The sequence below is a fragment of the Ammospiza nelsoni genome, chromosome 18, assembly GCF_027579445.1.
Source record: "Ammospiza nelsoni isolate bAmmNel1 chromosome 18, bAmmNel1.pri, whole genome shotgun sequence".
NCBI classification, from domain to species: domain Eukaryota; kingdom Metazoa; phylum Chordata; class Aves; order Passeriformes; family Passerellidae; genus Ammospiza; species Ammospiza nelsoni.
In genome coordinates, this window is record NC_080650.1 from 101560 (window position 1) to 128833 (window position 27274).

At 46.2% G+C, this 27274-nt stretch overlaps 1 protein-coding gene across 1 annotated transcript in view; it reads right to left on the reverse strand.

Annotated features, from left to right (window-relative positions):
• MMP17 (matrix metallopeptidase 17) overlaps positions 1–27274 on the reverse strand; it is a 49003-nt gene that overhangs the window by 16279 nt on the left and 5450 nt on the right. The window contains exons 2-3 of the mRNA XM_059485180.1: positions 4507–4639; positions 2768–2894 (exon numbers count right to left, since the gene is read on the reverse strand). Coding sequence (XP_059341163.1) covers positions 2768–2894; positions 4507–4639 — 260 coding nt within the window. The remainder of the gene's footprint in view (positions 1–2767; positions 2895–4506; positions 4640–27274) is intronic.

Consider the following 27274-nt stretch of genomic DNA (forward strand, 5'->3'; position numbering starts at 1 on the left):
TGTTGGAACCCTCCATCGACCCTCTCCCAGCAGTTAGACTATCAACCAAAAGTGTTCGGTTTGGATGGGAGGTCCCCATGGCAGGATGCTACTGATTAAAGGAAGAAAGCAGAAGGATCAGGACCGTTGTGGGGATTGGAGTGCAGAACTGAGAGTTATGCCACCTTCCTCTAGACTGCCACCCCTCCACGCCTGAGTAAATCCACATCTGGGCTCAGGCCATGGCAATCACAGCACAGCCAGTGGTGGGCACTGACTCACTGGTGTCACTGCTTCTCTGCCAGTGGGCTCTGCTCCCACTCCGGCAGTCCATGGCCTGAGCACCAGTGTCAAAGACTGCAACTCTGATGAGATGGCACAAGGGAGTAGTCCTTAACTACAGACAGATGAAAGCCAGCTCAGTTCAGCACTGAAAGGAAAGAAGTGGGCAATTTTAAAAGCTGAGCTTCCATGGCTGCTCTTTCCCCAGGGACCTCAAAGCATGCGGAGATGGGGCATGGCCCTGCTGCTGCACTTCCCAGGAGTGCGGGGAAACAGCAAGCACTGGGAAGAAATGGAGATGTGCCAGCTATGAACTCCCCTTCTGTGGGGTGTAACCAGAAGTAATAAAGCAAAATCTACAAGTGAAAAACAAGGCTGCAAGCATGAGGGGAAGTGGCTGTGGGCAGCTCTGGCGCTGATGCTGGCAGCATACCACTCTCTCAGCAGCTGCCTTGGCACCTGGGGAAAGCGCAGGGAAAATACAATAATAACAAAAACAATCCTGTGAAAAGAAAATTTATATGCTGTAATATCCTGGAAACTCTACATAGAGATGAGGCACAGAAAACCATCCATTTCTGATGCAGTAATTGGATGCTACAAGACTGTACTGTGAGCTGTGCAGGATGCAACCTGTATAGTTTTGCTCCTTGGGCCCTCCAGTCCCATAGGTTGGTTGTACTCAAAGGTAAAAAGAAGAAATATGAATGAGCTGTATACCTATACCATTTTGTTTGCCCAAAACTGCCTTCTCAATCAGTGCATGTGCCTGTTTTGATGCCCTCCTTTCCTACAGCTCTGCTTACCTGTTTATTACAGCCTTGCAATTGTTCAGGTTTTTCTTCAACTTTTAAATCCATGTCTGAGTAGCATTTAGTTATGGTTTCCCCTTTTAAAATCTTCAAACAATGTGTAAAAGGTAAGCGAGTAAAACTTCTATGTCTCTATTGGCTGACTTTCAGGCAGTTTCCAAAAAGCCAGTTTAGTCTCAAGTGTTGGATATAAATACTACATTGGAGTTTCTGTAATGCTGCAGTGTTCTGCTGGCTACAACCTACCATTGTAAAATACAGCCCTTTCTTGGACAAAAGACAAGATTTTTGAAAGGATCAAAGAATAAAAAGCAGAAATTACATTGTCAGGAGATGGATTTTTTTATGCCTTACACATAATATTGTCTCAGACCTCAACCCCTTTTTATGCCAATCCTTGCTGCAGCATCAGTTTCCAAGGGGGGTAGGAGGCAGGGAATATCCCAGGGCTGCATCCACCAGAACAGCCAGACCACATTTCACCTCCACATTTCTGTCCAGCCTGGAACTGGGGATACTGTGTCAGCACATCCAAAGTCCTGATGGCACCTGCAGTGCCAATTCCCTGACCCTGCTGCCCAGCCATGGGATGTCATTCAGGTTTGTCAGGAGCTGCTGCGGTCAGACTGTGCGCAAGCCGTGCCCTTGCACTGGTTCTGGCAGCCCCAGAACACCAGGGCAGGTTTTCTTTTCACCCACAAAGGATTTTCTCCTTTCTGAAATGTGAAGTTCTTCCTCTTTCCCCATAAAGTCAGGCCTGGGCAACAGCGAGACAGGTTGAGTTTTTATAATATGGGTCACTTCACGACATGAAGCCATCTATGAACCAAAGTTGTTTCTTACTGAAGCTGAATTATGTTTATTATTTCTCAAAATTAAGTCTCACAGGAATCTGCTGGAACAGAGACCAAATCTCTGCTAAGTTTCAACAGGTGTTGACACCAACAGCCAAGTTGAGATTTGTTACTGCAGTGGGAAGAGGACTCTCTCTAGGGGCTATGCCAGGATCAAAGAAAAACATTATTAATAAGGAGAACTTTTCATAAGATCCACATGTGTTTTCAGAACGGTACAAGCATCTCTTGCTGCACACTGTTCTTAGAGGAAAAATCACTGCAGCACACGGTATTTGAGGGAGGAAAAATGAGTCCCAAAAAGCACAAATCTTAATGAGACAGAGATCAGTTTGCTTGCCATCCCTGACCTGCAGCATATTTCTGAAAGCTGGACCTGAACTTCTGTGTGTCACGGGTGCAGAGGGATCCTGGCACTGAGGGAAAAATACTTGCCTGTGGCAAGGATTAGGAGAAAAAAGAGTGAGTTTATTACCCCGAAAATTGTCCTGCCCTGGGACTTGGGCGGGGCAAGAGAAGAAGCTCCAGGCTTGGCAGCTGCCTGAGACAGCACAGAACTAATGAACTCAAGAAAAAAGATGCTCTAACAACAATTGCAAACCAGCAAAAGGCTCACAGCCAAATCTGTATCATTCTCAGGCAGTGCCAAGTGGGTCCAAGAAGTCACTGCTGAGACTGTCAGGAGAAGAATTAAAGTAAGTAGTCTATGGGATCTTGGGAGGCCATAGGGACATGTTTTAACCATCACCCTAAAACTCATCTCAAAGCCATATTTAACAAAGGTGACGGTGAAATTGGTCTTTTGCTGCAAGATTTCTGCAGGGATAGATGAATTCCTACCTCCAGGACAAGTTCCTTTTGCTCCACTTGGTGACAGCCTGGGCAAATCGCTTCCTCCTGGTCGCTTCAATGGTGAGGTCAGGCAGAGAACAGCGAGGGGTCTTCATTAGCTCCAGGGTGGCTTCATCTAGGATTAGAGAAAAAACAAGAAATCATGGGAATGGTGGGTTAAGAAATCCCAGGGAGACAAAAAGATAGGAAATGAAGTGCTAAGAATGAACCAGAAGAGCAAAAGTGGATACTCAGGAACCCACTGGGACATGGCACCAGCCCCAGCATGTTGTGGTGACACCCACAGAACACTGAGCCCCCTATGTCTCACTGCCGCTCCCACCACTGGACAGCAATTCCTGCTGGAAGCCCACCTGTGGCCAGCTTTGATTATGCTTTTAAATATTTTTTTTCAAATATTCTGTCTTGCTCTCTCTTGATGAATTTCCAAGGAGAGACATTCACATATAAATAAACTCCATCTCTGTTCAGCTACGAGCTTATTTGAAGAATGTCCAGGTTCTTTCTAATTAATTTTTTATGAATGAAAGCTTGAAGTGTCTATTCTTACCAGCTGAAATGCAAAAAAGTTGTTTCGTTCACTCATTTTCCTGCTGATTTTACCTCTTAAACTGTTTTCATGAACAAACCACAACTATGACCTGTGCAAGGCAGCCATCCCTCCCACCCCCAGACTGTTTCAAACACCCCCTCTGAAAATGCAATTTGAATGGCCACTTCTGTTCCGGGGTCTCCTGCAGCTTGTGATGCAGTGGAAGAGAAATTATTGCACATGCTCAATTAAGACCAGAGAAAGGAAGTCCTCATGTTGGGGTGCAGCTGTGCCTTCAGGAGACCAGCAGAGGGATACTGGGATGTTGGGATGGACAGAGACTCGCCTGCTAATTAGCTGCCATTCCTTAATGCTGGCCCCATGGCAGGAGGGTCACAGAGGGGAGGAGAGCAGAGAGGTGCCCTTCTGCAGGCCAGGATAATGCTGGGTTTCTCCTTCCCTCAATGAAGGCTTTGAGAGGAATGACCCCAGCCACACTGGTGAACTCGTGCTGCTTCAGCCTCCCCTTGAACTTCTCCCTCCCAGGCAGATGTGCCTGCCACACAGATGCCACTGCCTGCCTCTGCTGGCCCACGGAGCTGCTCGAGGAGGTGATGGGCTCCCAGCTGGCTGGGCATGACTGAGGAGTACCTGGAGCTGCTGTGGCTCAGTGAGATCCCAGGAGAGCCCCAAAAAGCCTCCTGCAAACAAAGTTGGGGTGATGCAACATCATCCTTCTCCCTTCCCTGTCTGTGCCCCAGCAGCAAGGAACCCAAAAGATCTTCGCATACAAATTGGGAGGCTTAATCAGGATTTTTGTTCAATTCAATTTGATGCTGCAAGTACAGCTTTGAACAGGACAACTTTCTCCCTTTTTTTCCCTTTGTCTTTTTAAATTTTTTTTTTTGAACACACCAAAAGCTATTTTAATCACACTGAAAACCCCAAGGGTCTGTGGGTGTGTTGAAATAATTGCTTGCCTCGGGTTCTTGAAAACACAAGGCAACAGAACACCTGAGCCATGTAATTACTCTTACAGCTCCAAACTGGGCCATATGCTCCACCCACGGTGGAGCTTTCCCTGCTGCAGCTCCAGAACACAGGAGAGGGAGAGTCCCTTCTCCCTCACGGACCTGCAAGAAGCCATCCCTGTCTCGCTCTGCACCAAGGAGAGGAGGGGTCATGAGCCACTGACCTAGGACTCCTGTGGCCTCAAGCCCCCCGAACCTCTGCATGGCAGTGATGGCCTTGGTGAGCTGCTCCTGCGTCTGCAGCTGCCCCGTGACAGGGTCCGGAGGAGGCAGATACCCAAATTTTGTCAGCCAGTCCTGTGAAACAAGGCGAAGGGGAAATGAGAAAAGGAAAGGAAGGAAATACAGGAAATGATGCTCTGAAGGTCCTCTCCCTCCACTGCACCCTGATAGTTTGAGGGCCTTAGCTTAATGATTGGATTGATGATCTCAAGGGTCTTTTCCAACTTAAATGATTCTGTGGGGGTGGCTTGTTTTACCTTGCTTGGCTCATCCCCCTGGGCAGAGCATCTCACAATGCTCTTTACATTATGAGTCTTTAGAAGACTCATAATTTTATCAGTCATGCAGTGAGACTCAATGATCCTTTAGTGGAAGAGATAAAGAAAACTGCCCCACCTGCTTTTAACAGGCAGCCTAATTAAGAGAAGATAAGTGCCCTACCTCTTAACAGATAAGGACAGAATACACACCCCCAGCCACATTTTGCATTTGCAACAGAAGACACTTGACTTCCACACCAGGATTTTGTTTGGAAATAAGCTTAGCCATGAAATCTCCAAGCCCACTTTGTGCCACACAGTTATCAAAGACCTGAGGCAGATGACCTCAGCATTGACACAAAACAGCCCTTCTCTCCAGCATTTCCACACTCCCTGGTTTAATCATCTTCCTGCCAGCTGACCAAAAGTATTTACAGCCAGGTGAGGGTCTCTCAACCACCAGAAAGCAGCAGGGACCTGTGGAACTCCTGGACGTCCCTCTTTCCCAAAGCCTAGGCAAGCACAGCCTTGTGCCAGTGATCCCCTTGCCACAGGCATCTCATTAAACCCAAACCCACTGTTCAGTCAAAATTTGTCTCTCAAAGGACAATATATCTTTATGAAGATTTTTCTCTTTCTCTCTTCAGGCTAAAATTTATTAGAAAAAATGCTATAAATCTCCTTCTTACAACTGCTTTTTAAAGTGAATTACCTTTCTAAATCCTTTCTTACCTTCTTTCTCTCTCCTTCCCTTCCCTTGGCAGAAGAATGAGCAAGGAATAGTAAAACTGCACGCAGGGGATGCCATAAACACCTGCTCTCTATTTTCTTTATCTGTATCAAACATTGATCTGTTGAGCCTCTTGTAGACTGATATTGATCCAGACTTCCACTGCAGCCAATACACCACAAATTGATGGTAGCCAGATTAGGGCCAGAAGCCAGTAGCTAGTTATCACTACATTCTGAACATCTCATAGTTTGGTGTCACCTGCAGCGGCTGCCCTAAATGCCACAGAACCCCCAGCCCCTCTCTGCAAAGTCCAGTTAAACAGATTCACGCTTACTGAGCTTTATGAGAGATCTCCTCAGGCTTGGTGTGACTCTCCATTGGGGAGCATGACCTGCTGTGCTGGTTTTCCCACTAGCATTTAACTTCCCTCCCAATCCTCCTTCACAGTTGCCTTATTTCAGTGGGATACTGTGGCCAGCTTATCTGGCCACTTCTTGTTGATTAATGCAACTCCATTAGCCACCACCTTGCTGGGACTGCGTAAGCACCATCACAGCCCCTCCCTGCCAGCAGGCTGATGGCCAGGCGCAGTGCCGCCCCCTCTACTCCCCTGCTACTATTTTTCCCTTTGCATAGCCAAGCCATTTGTGACAGAAAGTAGAGATACAATTCATCTTTGATTCTTTGTGAGAAATTGGCTGTGACATGGAGGTCGGCAGCTGACCCATCAATTGCTGAGGACAGTGGAGTTTAATTCGGTTTGTTCCCTGGCCATGGAGACAGTGTCATTTATCCTCTAATGACAGGGGAGACACTGCCACACCAGAGACAGGCACAACTCGACTGTCCTTGGGGGCTCCTGGAGATGGAGGTGGCAGCAAAAGGCTAGGGAAAGCAACAGCAAAGGGATATCCAACAAAAGTTGTGCAGGTCTTCTTTCCTTCCTAACCCCAAGGGATAGAGAAAGCACAAACACGAACGGACACCCCAAAGCAAATCGGGGGCTTTCTACACAAAAGATGGAATGAGTGGTCAGAGATCACAAATCCTTCACCTGATCTACCTTAGAAGCACTGATTTCCCTTCATGTGATTTTTCATCTAGACCATCAAGTTTATCCTGCTTTATTCAGATCCTCCTTAGTTTTATAGACCTCTGTGATCTTGCTGTTATTCAGCTCTTTTCCATGTAGGGGTTTTGACTGGTTTCCTCTCTCCTTGTAAGCAAAGCCGATTCATAACATTGAACTTTAACACTTAACATTCTACTTTTGCTGTGGCAGAACATTTCGTGAGGGAGACTGAAGCTGGCTTGGAGATGAGAAAGAACAGCAGAAATTGTCTGCCTAATTATCTGTGTGCCCCATGAAAGCTTCTCAGATATTTTCTTGTCCTTAATAATGACAATGGCTAAATTGACATACATCCATAAATAAGAATATGAAAACATTTTCCATTGAGATACCTTCAACACATCCCTTTCTTATTTCCTCCTTAATAAAAAAGCACTTTTTTTGCCAACTCTCATTAGCCTAAAATGTTTAAATGAAAGAGTGATTTCAACTGAAAGCTAAAATTCTTTTAACATATTTCTTGCCTTAGCCAGCACTACAAAAATTTTTCCTTAAAAGTGTGCTGTGCTAAATGAATTGACCTACTCCCACGAGAAGATTCACCTTCAGTAACTATTTCAAAAGTAAAAAAAAAATTGCTTAATCAAAAAAATGAGGAGCTTAACCCAATGTCTAACAATCTTCTGGCTCTGAGAGGAGCTGGGAACAAGTGGGGCTGAGCTACATGACTCATGCCATGCCCCAGGGTAGGTACCTTGGTTTGAGGCTCACATGATCCCAGCTCAATTTTTGTAGAAATCACCACCAGCAAAGATGGTCTGGGAGCCAAGTCCACAATGAATCTTCCAATCCAGCTCCACCACTGAGCAATACAGAATTAAAGGCTCCACATTGCGCTGGCTCCTGTTCAGGAAAAAAAAAAAAAAAAAAACCAAAAAAACCCCAACCCTCCCCCCCCCCCCCCCCAAAAAAAAAAAAAAAAAAAAAAAAAAAAAAACCCAAAAAAAACCCCAAAAACCACCACTCCAGGAAGAACTGCACGCCGAGCAGAAAGGTCCAAAACTACCCACCCATCTGCCCCTCCTCTCTGCCAGCTAAACACAGCTGTCAGCAAGAGCCCTGGTGCTACACAGCGCATAGCAACAGCAGCACATTGCCTACGAACCACAGCTGGGATGTTTATGGACAAAACAATGTCCCTTCTGGGGGCTGGAGGACCCCCTTGCCCCATTCCAGATTGTGGGACTTGCACCATGTCCTCAGCAGTGGGAAAAGCCACTGCAACTGTCTCAGGACAGTGGTACTAGGAAAAGTGAAAAAAAGGAAAAAAAAAATTTCCCATTACCCCCTGGTTTCATGGTTTCATTTTACCATCCTACCATGGGTGGTATGCAATAAAAGATTTACACAGTCTTAAACCAACTGCTCCAGACCAGAGTCTGCCTTTGCAAAGGGACCCTGTTAGCAATGCCACAGTGTCATTCCTTCATGGATCAGTTCCACATGTGTGTTTGGAGACAGATTATTCACTCAGCTGGCTAAAAATAAACCGTATATTTTTTCTCATCTGGGTTCCCATCTGTAATGGGGAAAAGTCTGCTTCTTGCCTTAAAAAAACGTTTAACAGAATTCAAAACTACAAATATTTTTCACTTTTATTTTTCCCATTTGGAGAAGCACAAAGTTAAGAAAAAATGGTAATGCAGTCCTCCCCTCTGCAAACAAGCTCTGCTTCAATTTTGGACTTTTTTTTGCTCCTAAAGGCACTTGAATGGAATACCAGGTAGCAGTCAGGGACGGGAGCTTTCCAGGGTCAAGTGATCACCTAGAGCAAAGCGTTAGCTCCCGCAGTAGTGAGGCCTCTGATACTACTTATGCAGAGACAATTTTCAGATTAAAATGCCAATTTAATTTCTTTCATCTCTCCACTTCCTTTGTATCAATATCCTTTTGTTCTAGAACCTACTTACCTGCTTCATTTTAAAACAGACATAGATATTGCCCCTCTTTTATGGAAGATTTATGAGCTCTGTAGGTCTGCTTTTACAAATATTAATATTATATAAGATGATCTGCCACAGGCAAAGGAAAGACTCGGTCAGCAAGTTTTCTTCCTGATGATTTCTTTTTAAGGGTGGTAGGTTGGCATTTACAAGAAGACAAACCAGTTCAGGATAACAAGGAGAGGATAAACAGGATAAACAGCAAAACAGAAATCAGGATAAGCAGGAAAATTATACTCAAGCTGGCTCCACAATTCTGCCTGCTCTTGTAGTATTAAAATGACCATCTATCTAAAGCTTAGCCCCAAACAATCAGGACATTTTTTTCTTTTGGAAAAAAACAGCCTTAATCCCGTAGAGAGCGTAACATTTCCTTTGATCAGGGATGGAGATTGTTATCCTCAGTGTACCCAGCCTGTTGCCAAGCCCAGAGAAGAGCAGAGCTTTAGCCCTCACTCCTTGGCAGATTCGTGAACCGCACCCTGAGCTTTGCACCACTATCCCAGACTGTCTCCATACCCATCCCATCAAAGCTGAATGAAGAAACTGGGGTAACTGTGGTTAAATTGAGAACACTGCTGGCAGGGGTACAAGCAGCGCCCTCAGTGCTCTGCCTGAAGGTGCTGGTGGCAATACCCACGGGCTCTTCTCCCTGGTCTGTGTCATGGCCACCAACATTTCTCCAGGCACCTCTTTGCAGCCAGTGACTAACACACCCCCAGGGACCATCTGGATGTGCAACATGCACTGAGAAGATCTCAGTATGTCACAATTTCCAAATCTTTGGGGCAGTCTAAGGCTTGAGCAGAAGCAAGTTGTCTTCCATTGAAAAGATCTCTTATATTAATAGTCTTTGAAAAGCCTTACCAAACTGCACCTTTTTCCATTAATCAAGTGACAAGTTGGTTTTATTAATTTAAAAAGGATGTTGTTATGGCTGGGAGGTGAAACCCTTACCCTGACCTGAACCTGGCCCTTGGCTTTCTGGCAGGGGCACCCCGCTCCCTACCAACCGTGCCCCATGCCCTGTGCTGCAGCAAGAGCACAAACCACCCCACCACTCTTCTCCACAGCTCATCTCCTGCCTTCCATGCTGGATAACCACAGAGAAACAGGCCTTGTTTTGGTGGAGTTGCCCAGAGACAAGAGGATTTTTCCTGCCAGAAGTCCCATTGTACCCCGCAACCATGCTTCACACATGCAAGGGAAGAAAATCCAAACATACTAGTCAACAAAATTAATGACCCAGATTAGTAAAACAAAGATACAACTCAAACATCTGGAACTAATTTTCAAATTACACTTGCTTTATCTCTGCAGCTACCATTGAATTGGGTGGAAGCTTTTAAATAATAATAATTTTAAAAACTTCCCAACACCACAAGCTAGATTAAAGGAAATTGCTTTGAGCTGTTTGAGGTTTTATTCCAATTTATCGAAGGTTTACAGTATTACAATTTTTACAGCCATTTTCCTGAGATCAAAAGACCCCAGGAACAACACCCGTTAATTAGAGGAACACATATGGTCCTGCAATACTCAAAGGAGCATGTTCCTGCAAGGGAACGGCCTCCGGGCCCCACAGAGCCAGCACTTCCCTTCCAAAGGTTGCCACACACCTCTCTAATCGCACGCACACAATCAGCTGATTAATTCATTAGGAGAAAAAAACTGCAGTTTGGATTACAACCAGGATTTTGGCTGATGCCACTACTGAACTGCCGGACTACTTTCATTAGCTGCCATCAGAGGAGTTGCTTGAATTCAAACAGCTCTCTTTAATTTGAGCAACTGCTGCGTACAGAATCCAGGGTAGAAGTTAATGCTGCTGCTAATAACCTCCTCTCCCTAACCCTTGCTTTAAATGTTCCATTAGTGGAACAGCCAGCAACTGGATGCTAACGTGGCTGCCTGTGGGTCCTGTCGGATGTCTAGAATGTAACTTCATGCTCATTAGAACAGTTCTGCTCATGTTACCACTCTCCTGGGTGCTGGGGGGAGGATGCCCTTCGCCTGGAAAGGTGGGGACAGAAGAGGGCTGTGGTGACTTGGAGACAAGCCTCATCCACCATGCAAGAGCTGTTACACAAGGTGCAAGCATCTCTTTGGTTGGATGGACACCCAGAGCCTTCCCAGAAACACAGACTTAATCAGGAGGAGTTGCAGAAGCAGAAGGAAATTCTCTGCAGACCACAGAAACAGCCCTATCAAACCTTTTGATTGCCTCATCCATGAAATCACATCCTCTCTGTATTACAAAAAGGGAAAGCCAAAACTTCGTAAATTCGGGGTTTTCTGGGCACAGGACAGGACTAACCATGGTTTCCTGGAGAATTTTGTGCAAGGGCCATCAGAGCCCAAAGCTGCCTGGGAGCTGCTGTGAGCAGAGCCAGCTGGACAGTGCTCCTCAGGAAACATCTGCTGAAGAGGGGCTGAGAGAACAGAACGTGCCTTGACCTTCCTCTCCCCATGCTTCTCCACCCTGTCTCATCCATACACCAGGGAGAGCAGCTGCTGGGGCCCATGTCCAAGGGAATCCCAGAATCAGGAGGCTCCCTGAATCCTCTCCATCACTGGAGTGGGGACACCTGCCCTGCACACAGTGGGGAGGCTCTGTCAGCACACCAATGTTTGGATTTTTACTTAAAATTTCAAAGCCTCCCAAGTATCTGACACAGGGCTGTTGACATTACCCAAAAAGACTGTGCAGAGAAGTTCTGAACACTCCTATCTTCCTGTTGGATTGAGACCAAGATGAACAAGAGAATGATGCATTCTTTTTAAAGAAGTACAAATCGCGCTTTACCAAAATGAGAATACACACGGAGGTTCTCTTAAGGGATGACGTGAGAGGTTCTGATTTTGCTTAATGAGCCTGGCCATCTCACCAGACCTGAACAGCACATGGCTCATGGTATGTAGGGAAAGTGAGTGTCACACAGAGAGCACAATGGAGTTAATCTATACTCTCTCCCAGTCTCACAGAGATGAGCTCCTACTCCTTCAGTTTCAGTCATTAAACAAAGCGTATCTGGCAGCAAACTGAACAGACTGCTATACATCAAAACAAATCCTAGCTAACTCCATTTACCAGATCCTTTGTTAGGACAGTGTCTTCTCCAGGAGAGACTCCAGTCTCTGTCATACTGTCATACTGTCTCCCTGCAGTATGACCAGGAACACCAGAGTTTGCATTGGCCTGTTCATGTCCTTGTTTGGAGCTCTCAGTCTCCATCCCAGCCTTTAGAGTTGTACCTCCAGAATGACTTAGCTTACTCCCCATTTACAGCAGCCAACAACATTTTACCTCAACCAATCAGCTCAGCCACACATTTTTCTTCCTGCCATTAGTTCGTATATCAGTGCCTTCCTGCCTTCCTTTCTTGCCCTCATAGCATCACACTTCTCTTCAGCCAGCTAAGCTTGGTAGCCTAGCCCAAGGTAACTTCAGGACGCAGTTTAAATTTGCTTGCAGAATGGCTCCCTTTCAGGAGGTTGTAGAAATTCTCCAGTCCTCTGCAAACTGGGAACTCAAATGCTGTTATCACCACACTTGGTGTTAGGACTGGTCCAAGGACTGGTAACAGCAAATACTGACCCTGTATTTACATCAGGCTTTTAAATCAGGGCTTAGCAATGAAAATATTGTGATGTTAAGAAATCCATAAATCAGGAGCTGTGCTGGGGTGTGAAATAGAACATCCATTTGGGAGTGAATTAAGCTCTACTTATGTCTCCTGTCCCCAGATCTATGTGACTACAGGAACAACACATTTACTTTCTGGTCGGCTTTGTTGCTTTCCCCAGTCTCTTTAAAGCAGTGCTATTACAATGAGCTTTTCTTGTTGAAAGGTTCTTTCTATTAGCTGTTCAAGTGTCTCAAACAATTACTGATGCTGTGGGCAACTGGTGACCAGAACAAAAAGGATCCTTCTGGCTTCACAAACCAAGCTATTTAAACAGAGGAACCAATAATATCAAAATTCTCAAGTGAAAGTACCAGGAACTCTGCAGAAAGTACTTCAGGAACACCCCACAGGCTGCATGAGCTGGAAGAAATTACCCACAGATAGAAAAAGGAACCCTGCATCACTACAATGTGTTGGACAATTTTCAAAATGTGACCAAAAAAAAAAAAAAATCTTTAATTATTAAAACAAACTAACTGAAATTAATAGACCAGTCCAGAGCATTTTCCTAGCATCTGGCTATCAGATAATTCTGCTTTCAGTGAGGACTGGTGTTGATCATAACCCAGGACCAAAACTCAGGTTGTTTGCAGACAACAACCAGAACAGAGCAGAGACCAAACAAATCCTAACATTACACTTTTACCCAGAAGGATTAAAATTATACAGTGCCTGACTTTGGCATATGAACTGAAGTACAGACCTTACTTTTACTGGTACTTACCTCACCCCAAATGCTAATTTAAGGAATAATAAATCTGCCCATCTGTAAACAGTGTTATTTCATTAGGTATTAAAAGTCATGCTGAACTATGTAGCACCAGTCGTGTATGTACCAGACCACCGTAGCTCGGCAAACGGCAACAGCCACTTCCACAAGAGAGCTAGAGCCAAGGACACAGGTCCCAGCCCCTCTCCTCACCAAAGACCTGGGAATCCCTCCAGTCATGGAAGTCTGTGTTTTGAGAGCCAGGTAAAAGGATCCCATCTGACTGCCCCAGCACTGCTGGCCTCCCAAACCTTTCCCTGGCTTGGTTTGACTTTTGCATCATAACCCCTACAGCATAAACAGTAAAGGAAGATGAATGTTTTTATCTTGCTGAATCCTTGCTAAAAGTACATTTCCCCTCTGTAAGGGCTGTATGTGTTGGTGGTGATGGCAGGATGAGGCAGATGGCTGTAGTTATGGCCAGTCATTACTCTGTGCTTGGAAGATTTATGCAAAAATTCAACTTCTGGTCCCTTCCCAAGATCCATTCCAGCAAGAACAATTTTAGCCTATCTTTTGATACTAATCAAACTTATTAAATGGAGAGAACTCACATTCCTACATAAACAGAATATGAAATGCAGAGAAACTCCTGGAAGAGGGCATCCTGCACAGCAGAGCAAAAATCCATCTGGTAAATTGGATACGCTTAACCACGTCAGGTCTGTTTTGCCCTTTTTCTTTCTTTAAAGGATCATATATTTTTACTTCTACAGCTTCATGACACAAGTTTGTCAACATATTTGATTGAAAATGTCAAAGTGGCTATCTGTATCATGTCACAAGCAGATTCCTTCTCCTTGTGACACCAGGACAGCCCTTCATCAGGAGCAGAGACATGCCCTGGCATGTTGAGTGGGCCAATGCTCTCTTTGGCTATATCTATCAAGTACCATTTATTTACTATATGGGAGCCAGCTGCCCAGACCGGCTGTCTCCTTTCCTAAATACCACAAGAACAATCTCATCTCCTACTACTTTGTTCAGAAATGCAATCAGCATCACCCTGCCACTGCAGTCTACAGGAACTTCCAGTTGGACTACACAAACTGCCCACAATTTGCTGACATACCTATTCCAAAACTGAGAAAGACACAGCGGTGAGGACCCGTGTGTGGCCACAGCTGCTGCACCCTGGGGCTCAAGGACTTGGAATGGTGATACTACAACAGAGAGACCAGCAAAATCTGCCAGAAAGGTTGAGGACAGCAGAATGTGCATGTCCTTGGAGGCACCAAGGCAAAACACCAGGTTCTGCTGACTGCACAGCACAGGGTTTTACCTTGACCACCAATGACCTCGTTCAGAAATGTGGGTAAGAGAAGGCAAGTGTCAGCCAAGAACAACGAGACCCCAATACAGATCTGGCTGAATAGAAAACTGCAGCAGTGACCTGCATTCCAGGGATTACTAAAGCCAAGACAGGTCCAAGAAGGAACTGGTTCTGGGATAAGCCTCATCCCCATGGATCCTACCAAGGCTGTGTAAGCCCACCACCTCCTGCTGTCCTCCAGCACCCCAGACCTTCAGCAGGCAGGGGCAGGCATATTGCAAGAGCCCGGGGTCTTCCCATGGTGTGCTGTGCCATCCAGGATGTTTTTCTTGCACAAGCTACTCAGCTGCAGCTGAACTGGTGCAGTTATTCCCCCACCAGCAACAGCCCATGCACAGCATTCACATCCCACTTGGCTAGCCAAGCGCTCCAGGGCGATGCTGCCCACAAAACCACAACAATTCCCCCTGAGGATCAGATACTGTCACATAGGCATGTGGCTTCTTGCTCCTTTGCCTTTGTACACACCACACCCATCCTCTCCACCTGTGCCCAGAACACTAGAGATGACCCCTGCCAACTTGAGTATCCCAAGAAAAGCATTTCCAACAATAAATCCTCCACTATAGCAAACTGAAACTACTAGGGGAAAACAAGCAAAGTCTTCCGACAAGAAAAGTTCAAACAACTTTAGGCAGGGTAAATTCAAGACATATGTGATCTGAACAGCAAGAAAAATAATTTAAGTCTGTGGCTTCAGCCTCCTTTTGCTGCTGGAGCATCCACTCGCTCCCTGCACACAGCCCCAGCAAACAGGACTGAGCACGCTCCTGGCCAATGCAGGCAGGATCTGGGCACGCATCAGCCATCACAACACCAGGGACCTGAGGATAGCAGAGGTAAAGCCAAAAATTCCTCACTACCTGGGCAGGTGAACCTGCAGGGAATGAGGCAGTGCGTAAACGAGGAGCATCCAGGGACAGGAGCCCTCCTGAGAGCCCCAGTGAGCAAGTGCATTTTAATGTGACGTAGGGGTGAACTTTACAGCAAGGCTCCCTCAGACACACATCTTGTAAGGGAAATTATTCTCTGTGAACACGAAGGTTCACAAGTCTTTCATGTATCTTGAAGTACTGCAAGCTGGATGCACAGCCCTGCATGGGGTCTGGCACCGGCAGGACTTTGGGCTTCGAGGGAAAATAGAAAGCTTGCAGGAAATTATATTTCTTTGTATTTACACACTTACCACAGTGCTGGCTCCAGCTGGGACCAGCTAGAGAAGTGGTGAAACCACATTTTTTTAATTAAAAAGCTGGCTGACTATGCTGTTTTTCAAGCTCATTTTGTGGCTTTTCTGGCCATGAGTCTCCAAGGCACCCAGGGCAAATCAAAGCAGCATTCTCAGGCGCTGCCCCTCCCTGTCCCCCTGGTTTGTTAGGAGGGACAGCAGTTCCAGTGTGGCCAGATGCTCCCCAAGGCTCTTTACACCTGTGGGGCCATGATCCCTCCCTCACCACTCACAGAAAACCTGCCCCACAGGAGCAGGAAATTGCTTTTTCCATTACAGGTACAGGCTGCTGCAGGGCAGTGCTTAGGGAGGTTTTTGTTCCAGCCTCTTCCAACAGCCACTGCCCATCAACTACCCACACCTGCAGGGAGAGCACCCTATCCTAAGAAAATTACTCGCAGTCTAGCCTCCTGCAGTTCAGTGTCTGAGCTTTACATCATGCCAAGAAATAGACAAGGAGAAAAGATTTACTGCTTCTCATAAGGGGCTGTCTGAACTGCTCAGCGCACCCTCAGAAGGCTGTGAGCGTCTTGACACCTGAAACAGGAACACACTAGCAAAGTGAAATGACAGAAACAGCTTCTTGACCAAACTGAAGACTCTTTCTGCCTTGCCATATGATGTCCCACTCTCCAAGCCCAGAAACTGGGGAAAAGGGGCAGGATGGGATGGGACCACTGTCCCCAAGGGACCAGCCAGGGCCCTGCTCAGGGCAGCTCAGCAGGAGCCAAACTCAGAGAGGAGGAAGATTTGGGGGCTGATTACTCAGCCTAATAAGTCAGCTGAGTTGCTGAAGCAGCTACATAAAGAAGATATAGTTAGGTATAATTTTAATTATGCATCTAATGGTTTTATCTTTTTGTTACCTTATTTCATTATTGAAAACATTTTCTCACATATACATTTTTATTCTCAAATCCAGTCACCAACAGAAAAAAATATAAATAATTTAATGCACAACAAGGCATCAATTCTTCTAAAAGCAGTAGTCCTGGAATGAGGCCACTCAAAACTCTGAGTATCTGACACTTTATTGTCATACCACCAGTATTGCACCCAGAGGGTAGCAATACACAGCTCCTCCAAGCTATACAGGCTCATTTAGAAGCTGCAGCTGAGGAGCCTGTGCAAGAAAAACATCTCTTGGTGATCATCAAAATAAAAGAGAAGTCTTTGGCATGCACCAAGGCAAGGAGAGCCTACTACTGTTTGTAACACCAGCTTGTGAGCTTCACAAAAAGAAAGGAAAGAAACCTCCATCTGCAGACTCCTCTCTGCCCTGTAGACCCATAACCAGCTACAAAGATTGGGCTGGGCAGGAACATTCCCCTATCAAAGCCCTTTGGCACCACAACACCATATTTAGGATGGAGCAATTGTTACAGCACATCAAACGACACCAACAAAAGAAGTTCTCGAGCACTGAGAGCAGCTGCTTAGTACCAGCATCCCTGCAAAATAAGCCTAGGAGAGCTGAAGCGAGACCCTCACCTCCAGCTGTTCTTGGAGGAAACACTGCTAGTCATCCTCACCCACAATCAGTGTTTGCTTAACAGACAAATTTTTCCAATTATGTTTGTCAGCTTTGTTAATTACACAAGATATGAGGCACAACACCTTAATTTTTAATGTAACTGCCTCCTTGTTTTTCCTTCCAATAGAATAAAATTAAAACAAATTTCATCCATACAGTCTCTACCCCAGTAGAAGTCAGATTTTCACCACAGGTATCCACACAGCTGGGCTTGTACATTTTACTTTCTCATTGCATTTATTCCTTCCAGTGAAGCCGTATTAAAAATGTATCAGTTAAAACAAGACATACCTGGAGATGGAAGTCTGCGCGGTGTTTTCTTGGGTTCTTTTTCTCTCTCTTGGTCCTGCTACAGTGAGCATTTTTGTCTAAAGCCCAGTGAGGCCAATGGGAATAAGCAGGTGCTTAAGTTTTATGCATGTGTCTAAATTAGCTGTTACCAAAGACAGTGCATATTTTACTGATTGCTGAATCAAGCTACCAAATTGGATCAGCCCAATTACCATCACAAAGAACCTTTTTGCTTCTCCATCACTGAGGCAGGACTCCCTTGAACTGATAATTTTTGCATTAATCAGTGAAGGGGAGACATGTGGAGAGCTTCCCTGAGCCCCTGCTTCCACAAACCCTTCCCCTAGACCCCAGTGCTCTATCTTGGGCTCAGGTAAGGGGCAGATGTAAAAGGAGCTGCAGAGACAGATCTGTAGCACTGCAAATGGGAGGTAAGTGCATCCACCTGCTGTGGGTAGGATCACTCTGGATTTGTTGCTTTTCCATGTGTGTGGTGCAAGGAGCATGGGCAAGCCTTCTGCTCTAAAATAAGATGGGAAATTAGGACACATTCCAAAGTACCATTGGGTTTTGCCAGGAGCGCTAACGAAACCACAGCATTAAAAAGAGCGGCGCAGAAAACAGTCTAAAGTGGTACTGCAACGTGGTGACAAAACATTTGCTGCTAGTGGTGTCAAATGAGCTGCAGGTAAAACTTCATCTGAATGACCACCTGGATGATGAGTTTCCTTCAAATCCCTCCCACAGACAAACCCAGAGCATTTGCTAATGTCGGCAAGGGGGAATGCTCTGGATCACCCTGGCACTGCCTGTGCCAGCCTGCTCCATGATGACCCAATTCTAAATCCTGCAGACAGGATCCTGCTCTAGGTGCTGTGGGCAGGCTCTGCCCTTACCTGCTGAAAACTTCCTGCCCCCAAAAGACAAAGGGCTGGCTGGTTTTGCCAAGGATATCCCAAATCACAGCCCCCCATCTTTCCAGCCCCATTTATACACAACTAGGAGGCGTCGCTGCAGGGTAAATTCCTGGTTTTGGAATCCCCAGGACTTTCAGACAAAAGGTCCCATGGCTGCGGCAGGCATTGTCCTCTGCTCCTCTCCCTGCTTGTATCTGGTGTGGGAGAAACAGGAACAAACAGCCTCTGCAAAAGGACTTTGTCTTTGCTGGCAGGAAACCGTGAAGGTTAGAAGGCAACAAAGGAAATCTGTGCTGTCAAAATCAAAGCTGCAGTAATTAAACAGACATTTCTTCTGTCCTGGGGAGGTGGTTGGCAGAGCCGTAGTTGTGAGCAGGGACTCTAGGGACTACTTGCATATAAAAGGAAATCTCAACCCACTACACAGCATACCGTCTCACCCCCAAGGCTCTGTCTGGTGCCAGAAGCAGGGTCACCAGGCTGCTGAGCCTGTCCCACTCCTACATACCACTGCAGTCTAAGGACCCTCACCCTGCTGCTCAAAGTTCATCTTCACCCTGCAACTCAAAACTCACCCTTTTTTTCTTCAAACCTAAGAAAATCTCCCAGAAAGAAGTGGGGGAAGAAAAGGAGCAGCTTGTAGAGCACTTCTCAGTCTGATGTGCAAAAGGCAATTACCCAAAACAGAGGTGAATCAATGGAAAAGGCCCTTGGGTGTGAGGGAAGGCAGCAGCTGGCCTTTTCCACAGCCTGGATCAATGCTGCTGTGCACTAGCATCTGCTCACCAGATTTCTATTTGTTCCAGTGATGGGTTGCCAAGGTGTTAAAGTCAAATCATTCAAATTGCTCACAGAGTGAAAGATACTCAAGATTCAAAATTACACCTTGACCCAGTTGGGTCATTTTGCAGCAATTATCACCAACTTCTATGGTGGAAGATTGGAAGAGGAGGAGAATAAAAATGTCTTGTCCTTTCTTCACCTTGCATACAAATGAAAAACAAAAGTGATCTTCTTGCTCTTGACATAACCATGCTTTAAAGAGCTTCACAATCATCCATTTCCTCATTTGAACTCACACTGAAGACATATTATCTTGTTTAAATAAAATTTCTCCTTGGCAGCACACACCCTGTTCTCTATCTGTAGCACTTTAAGAAGCCAACAACTGGTTATTTGCAAAACTGATGATAGGAGATGGATATAATCTATTATAAACCTCAGCAAAACGGACCAATTTCATGAGGTTTGACTATAAGGCCAAATTAATCAAGTCACACAGATTATGAAATGTGAAATACAGCCCCCTGAGCTCTCCACCACATGGGAATGATTTGGAAAATGCCCAACCATATCAAGGAATAGTGAGGAAAAAAAAAAAAAAAAAAAAAACCAAACCAATAACAACAACAACATTTCCAACACAATGGTTTCTCAAGGGTCTTTTTGGAGCAGTCAGGCACAAAAATGGCACAGATATCTGAATCTGTCAAAAAGGGTCGAGTGAGAAATGAAGGAGGCTAATCCAAACCTAGGTGTCACCAAGGGATGTTGAGTCAAAAAATGAACTCGTGCATTGGGCCACCCCACAAAGATGAGCTTTAAATTTAGCATGACTAAATCAAGATGCATTCAAGATAAGATAATCTTCTGCATTATTTCTTAATCGTGAGGATGAGGTGGTACACCCAGGAAGGGCAGCCATGGTGGAGGTGAACTAGAGGTGTGCAGCAGCAGCATCAGGCCACTGCTGCATCGCCTCCTTCAGTGGGATCACCAGGAGACCCTGCATGAGTGAGAAGTATCCTCCAGCCCTCACTCCACAAACTGTGGCCGTTTTTGGTCCTCCCCTCTGCTCAGAGCTGTCCCTGCAGACAAGAGGACAGGGGCAGGGAAGCCCTCCAAGAGCCTCTCAGCCACAGCATGTCTGTGCATGCCATGCTGGGCACCCTCCTTCCCCTACCCCATCGCAGGGCTGGCATATTACCAGGGAAATTAAGCAGGCAATTTCTAAAGCTGAGAGAAAAGCAGCAGCCACCTGGTGACCTAGTAGCCAGGTCACTTAATGATCAAAAGGAATTTTCTAGAGAAGCCAGAGAAATGCAACAGTGAATAAAAGAAACACTAACTGCTCTGATGCATTCAGAGATTGCCGTAAGAGAGAAGCTTTCAGGGAGCTCTGGATACTGGGTAATGCCCAGTCCTGTCTAATTAAACGATGAAGCAGGAGATAGCTGGAGTACTGGGAAGCAGGAAAGAGCAGGGTGGGCTGGGGCTGAAGTTCAAGGTTTTCTGTGTCACAAAGAGCCAGGACAGCTGCCCATGAATGGCAGGAGCATTCCCCTGCAGCCCCTCTGCCCATGCACTTACTGGTGGCATTTACACCACCAACTCTCCCAGGAGACTTTATATCATAATTCATGGCATATTCCCCTACACAAAATGATCAATACTCATATGACAAAGTAAAAGCACAGGTGACTTCCCCAGGTCAGAGTGCCAAAGTTCAGGATACAAACTTGGCACCCTTGCCCTCACCCTTTCACATCCACCATCAGCAACAGACACCACCTCTCCTTTCTGCTCTTTCTCACAGGAAAACCATCATCACTCATCATTCAATTTGCAAGTATTTTCGCACTGTACAGCTTCATGCTCTACCACACATCCTAACTTCCTTTGCACACTTGCAGGCAGCACTCCCCCTTCTCCTAGGGCTGGCAAGCTGGTTTCTCCTGAAGCTCTTCCAGGTTATTGAACTACTTTGTTAATGCGCCTTGTTTCCCATCAGTTAAGGGCAGAGTACCGGGGACATAATTTATTTTCCATGTTTATTTATGTCAGGAGAGTCCTTAAAGGATTTGTTTGCTGTTGCCTCAGTTGCTGCTCATGCTGAGGTTACTGCCTGCCCTGCTGCATTACCAGCAAGTCAGGCCTGGCGAGACTGGAGTCCACCAGCTTCCCTCTGCTGTTCTGACATTATGGAAACAACTAATTTCCCTTAGACTTCTTAATTAGGAGCAGAATCACCCTTTCCACTGGCCAATAGGCCCTTATGCCGCATGAAAAAAAGGCAAGCTGAGAACCAGCAGTGGCTCCTCAGCTCAGCAGCTGTTTCTGCACAGTCGCCAAAGATGGGTCAGTTCTGGTCACCTCCTTTTAGGATGGTCTGAGCATGTCCTGTCTGGACTGTGATAATACAGTGACAGCAGAAAGTGCTGTTGCTCCCACAATGGAGTGCCCCAGGAATGAGTTCCTTCTCCAGAACAATGTGGATGGAGACCTGAGGCCCTTGAAAAATTCAGGTATTGGGATTTTCTCAACAGAGCAATTCCCCCTGCCCTCATCCTCATAAGGGAACCAGCTGGGACATATTTTACTCCAGCTGCCACTGTCTTTATTATTAAAATTTCTCAAGGCTCAGTCATAGCTGCAGCAGTCACTTTTTTTTTTTTCTTTCTATAAACAATCTGTGGCAAATTTGCAAACTGAGATGTCCTCCTCTGCACCAGCCCATACTCAGAGCTCCCCACCAGCCCAGCTTCATCGCCCACAGATGGCAGTGAGACCCTGCACCCTTCCCCAGCTTGTCCAAGCCAACACGTCACCTCACTCCCAGCTGCTATCCAGCAACTTCCAGTTCTTTGGAGCATCCCAAGGTGATGTGCGGGGGACCTGGCTGCCAATTAATTTGCTCTTTAGGGTTCTAGACTACCCTGGGGAAGGAGAGTATGCCATATTGATTTTCTCTGGTTGCTATTCTTGCAACCATCCAGGTAAAGAAACAAAGAAACATTTGTATTATGTCTGTAACAGATCCCTATGGAAGCCATTCAAGCATCCTACCTGATGCAGAGCAGAACAGGCAATTTTGCCAGAAACTCTGTTTTGAAGGGGTTTGCAATGTTAATTAAATTTTTGCAGTTGTATCTCTTGGCTCTGAATAAGATCAGAGCCTCTCTGAGAAGGTGAGCTCAGCTCCTTGGCCCCATTCAAGCCTGGCTCTGAACAAGTCTGGCTCTCAACACTGAATTCCCTCAACACAACATCAGAAATATATTATTGTTCCTCCACAAAAGGAAATTAATTCAGGACTGTCAGGGTTCAGACACAGTATTGGTCTAGATAACCTACAGGCTGAGAGATGATCGCAGAGCTACAAAACAACAGCAGATGTCCTTGCCCAAAGAACTGATTCCTCTAAACACACAAGCAAATCGAGTATCTGTGATCACACAGACAGGCACAATGCAGGAGGGACAGCAAGTCTCCGCAAGGGCTCTGCATGAATTCCACACAAAGTTCCCAGAACTCTGGCTTCCTTTCACTTCTGATGATGTAAAGCCTGTTCCTGGGCTGGTACTGGTGACCTACACAACACAGATGGGCTTTTATAGACTCTGCTTTCCAGGAAAACATGGAAGGGAGAGGAGCTGCCAAGTTTGGAAAATGCAAGAGACAAGTTGGCTTTAACGGTTCAAATTCTTTAGACATTTAAAAGAGGCAGATTTTTAAGGATATTAATAAATTAAATAGAAGAGAAACACGGAGAAGATAAGGAGAACTTGAAGTCAGGGGAGCTGTGGGACTGGGGCTCTGGGGCAGCAGAGCCAGATCTATTGCCAGGGCTGTTCTGCAGCAGCAGTGGGAGACCAGCACGTGGCTCACCAGTGCCCCACAGGGCTGAAAAACCAGAACAGAGGATGGAAATCACTGACGGTGCTGGGCTGGCGTTTCCTACCCAGCACAGAACCATTTTTGCCAGCTCTTACAAAGAGGCTTGGGAGCAAGGTGGGTGGCAGGGTCAGAAGCCACTTGGCACCTGCAGGTTTGCTCCAGAGCCACTATTCATAACCACCCTTTGCAGCCAGAGCTGCTGCGTATGACTTGGAGCTGGGGTTTGTGAAGGCAAGAGCCAGCACGTCGGCCCTGTGGTCTCCTGGGCACATTCAGCCACTGACGTTTTCCGAAGATGACCAAAGCAGCGTGATGTTTTCTCAAGAAAACAGCAGAGCTGCTGCAGTTGGCAGGCTCAAGAAGAAAGTTTGTACTGCTGTTAATAAAGGTGTTTGCTATGAGGGACATGGGAATTACTGCAAAACAACAGCAAGGAGGTGCAGAGGCATTCGGGGAACTTCACCCATTTAAAGCACAGGCAGCTGTCACCGTACAGGAATTCTGCCACCAAAGGTGTACACAAGATGCAGGATTTGAGACCTGGGAGCCCCTATCCCCAGGCTCAGTTAATAGCATCTCTCACAGTGTCAATACCACTGACATCAGTGACAAAGGCTCTCGGGCTGCAGCTCCAGGGGACCAACCACCCAGCACTTCTCCCTGCTCCCACGGATGGGCTTCCAACCACCGCTCCCAGCCCAGCACCAGCATATTTTCTCGGCTATTTTCCTAGTTTCCACAAGAGGGCATCGACACGACACCGACGAGACGCTCCCAGGTCCGCTCCGAGCGGCGCCGCCCGCTCCGGTCCCCGTGGCGGCGGGAGCCGGGGCCGGGGTGTCGCCCAGGGTTCCGTCTGCAGAACGAAAGCGGCTGATGCACATCTCCCAGGAGATCTCGACTCTGGTGCCGTGACTCATCACGACGTTTGCTATTTCAGAAATAAACTCCTTTTCCTCAAAAACGCGTGTTTCTTGAATAGCTCTGCCAGTACCAACGGGCCGCAGGGAAGCGAACAGGCGTTCCTCGGGGGCTGCCGAGGGGCTCCCACTGGCACCTCTTTTCTCCAACCTCCACATTCCCGTGCACAGACCAGGCAGGGAGCATGAACCCTCGGGAGCTGTTCCTCTGGGGAAAGAGCTTTGTCTGAAGGGTATGCTGGGCTCCTGGCAAACCCTGATGCATGGAAAGACTTTGCTGGCAAGAGATAAACCAGAGAAAGTAATCACCTGTTCCCTCCCCCAGCCATAAAAATCTGAATGAGAAACACACAAAAGCCCCTCAACCCCAGTCTGGAGTGGATACCCTTCACAAAGGAAGCTTTTGCCTTGGAGACCTGGAGCTCAGAGCTCAGGTCACCTTTCAGGGAGTGATGAAATCACTTGGTCAGGAACCATATCTCATGCCACAGAACCTGGCAGATCAGGCACTTGATGCTGTGGACTTTCAGCAGAGAAAGAAAATTTCAGTATCTTCTTGGATGAGTTTTTAACCCAGGGGAGCCGGTAGAAGACTGCTCAAATAAGTGATGGCCTCTTCACTGCCCACACAGGACTCTGTGGCATGACAGTTGATTTCCTCTAGATTATCTTGATCTTTCTGGACACTGAGTGTGTACCAAAGCACAAGGTGTATCAGAAATGCCAAAACAGCAACAGATTGTCTGACAGGCCTGTCATTCTGTCATGAAATGTGACATGCATCCTGCCCGAGAGGAAGGACTGGATTGCTGTACACTTGAGAGCCAGCTGAGGCCTGGCAAGACTCCTCATTTCGGAGTCTCATTGATCAGACCTGGAGGATACATCGCTGCAGCATAAAATAAATGTGGCAAGAGTCCCAAACTACCTATCTCTCTTTAACTGTGCCTTCATATAAAACATGTTGCCATTTCACAGGCGTGTCTGTGAGGAATTTCCCATTTGTGAATCCAATATCCTCTCACTTTTGAACAAAAATGCATCTCTGACGTGAAGGATGCAAAGGTAGAGAAAGCATGGCTCGGTACAGAGCAATGGGGAATTTGCCAAGCAGCATCAAGATTAAGAACAAACAAGAAAAATAAAAGTCAGCTTAATGCAGAGAGCCTATCAAAGTAGAAAAATACTTTTTGTGCATCATCACTGATTATCCTGCTGCAACAGATGCACCAGAGGGACACTGTGAACATGACAGCAGGACAGAAATGACAAAGTAAACACAAATAACAAGGTGGGAACAAGCCTAAGGGTGGGTGGGAGCTCCCATGCTCCCCACCACAAGCCTTGTCAAAGACACAACCCTAGCCAAGCACCAGCCAAGACATGATTAATGTGGAATAGATGTGCTATCTCCAGAGGAGATAGCATGTGGTGGACTCGGGAAAAACATGAGAGACTGCTGGCTTTTTCTTGCTCGGTGATAAATGAGACCTAACACCCTTTCCCAAAGACCAAATACATCAACTCCAGCGCTGCAGGTAATTAGGTCTGGAGTCATGGTGAAATTGTCTCTAGCAGTCATGGTATCATTTTGCTTCTTGTGCTTCTGTTGGGGTCCCATCACTAAACTTCTCAGTAGCTACAGAAAGACTAAGGGAGCATTTTCTTGTGTTACACCTAAAGGTGTAACAGTCATCCCAGCAGTCATCCAAGTTTTTGGTAATTATAGTTGTGGAGGAGCCCAGCAGAGTCACCCAGCAGCTCAGTGAATTCACAGCTTCCATTTTGAGGAAAGCAGGAGAATCTGTCTCCTGAGATGTACTTCAACCACACTATGAGCAGTAGCACTTTTGCATGACAGCACCTCACTGAGAAAAACAAATCTTCATGAAGGGTTAACTGATATATAGACAGTCAAGAACAAGCACTATAGCCTAGAACTTGCAGTATTTTGTAAAGTCTACAGCTGCCAGTCAAGTGGATGCTTCCTCAGAAAAGTGTTTCCAGGTTTTCCTCTCAAAAGAGAACCCTTTCCTCACACACTGATCTTTTTCATCTTTTTATCCTACTTGGGACCCCTGCAGGGTTCAGCTGCTCCCTTGCTCCCAACACCATCCTCAGATCTGCTTCTCAGCCCTTGGACAGTCAAGTCTCCCCAAGTCTGCAAGCAGCCCCTGAAGTTTCTTTTTGATCTCTTGGTAGTCTGCCATCTCCAGACGGAGGCATTTTGTGAAAAGTGAAAATGTCTAGAGCCAGGTGGTTTTGGATGCAAGCCCTGGGGAAGCTGCATGGAGGTTAAGTGCCCCCACCACGGTGCATGACAGGCAACCTCTGCAAACGAAGACAAACCTGTGGGTAGAGCAGTCCACTTATCTCCCACTTCTGTTTTGGATGAGGAAGACTTCTGTCCTGTACTCTTAAAGAAGGATGTGTATAGCGGACCGTGTAGACCACTCTTGGGTTTCAGAGCAAACCCAGGATGTAACAGCAGCACCGACACTGTTGGATGATCTTCGGCAGCTGGGAGTTGAACCACAGAGATGCCAGCTGAGGTTTGTTATATGTCAAAATAATCTAAACATGTCCATCATCTTGGAGCAAGGGCCCCATGACACAGGTAAAATTGCTTTTGTTCACTCAAAAGATCAATATTGCCAGGATGAAATAGAATGTGAGCTGGTGTGAAGAACTCTGCCTGACCACTGACTGTCAGAAACAGGCAGAAACTCCCTCATGTAAAAACAATATGAAAAAAAATCCTGAATATACTGCCATTTCCCAAGTCACTGTATTTGGACTGTTGTCACCAGGAGCCATAGATCATCTCTAGATTTCTTGGAAGAACAATTTTCTGTGCACACAGTGTCTTCTGATGCAGGAAGTTCCTCAAATTTAATTGGGTTCCTTTCTATTAAATCATCATGGCTAATTAAAAAGCCAGAATTCCATCTGAAGACCACGCTCCTCGGTGAATGTCGGCAATTATCCATGTCAGGTCTTCCCTCAGAACAAACCTCTTGTCAAATGCAGTTTCTCATTCTGATCTAAAATTGTCTGGTCCTCCAGCAGCTCTTTCCCTTCGCCCCTTTGTCTGCTTTGTTTTGCATTGGATTTAACTTTGCATATGTGGTTTGGTGCGTGTTTTTTTAATATAACATCAAATCTCTTAATTCTCTGACCCAGAAAACAGAGACAATCCTCATAAAAATCTGGGACAAAGAAGATGCAGCTGGCACGTGTGCAGCAGCAGGAGATTCCAAAACTTCCAAATATACCCATTTAAA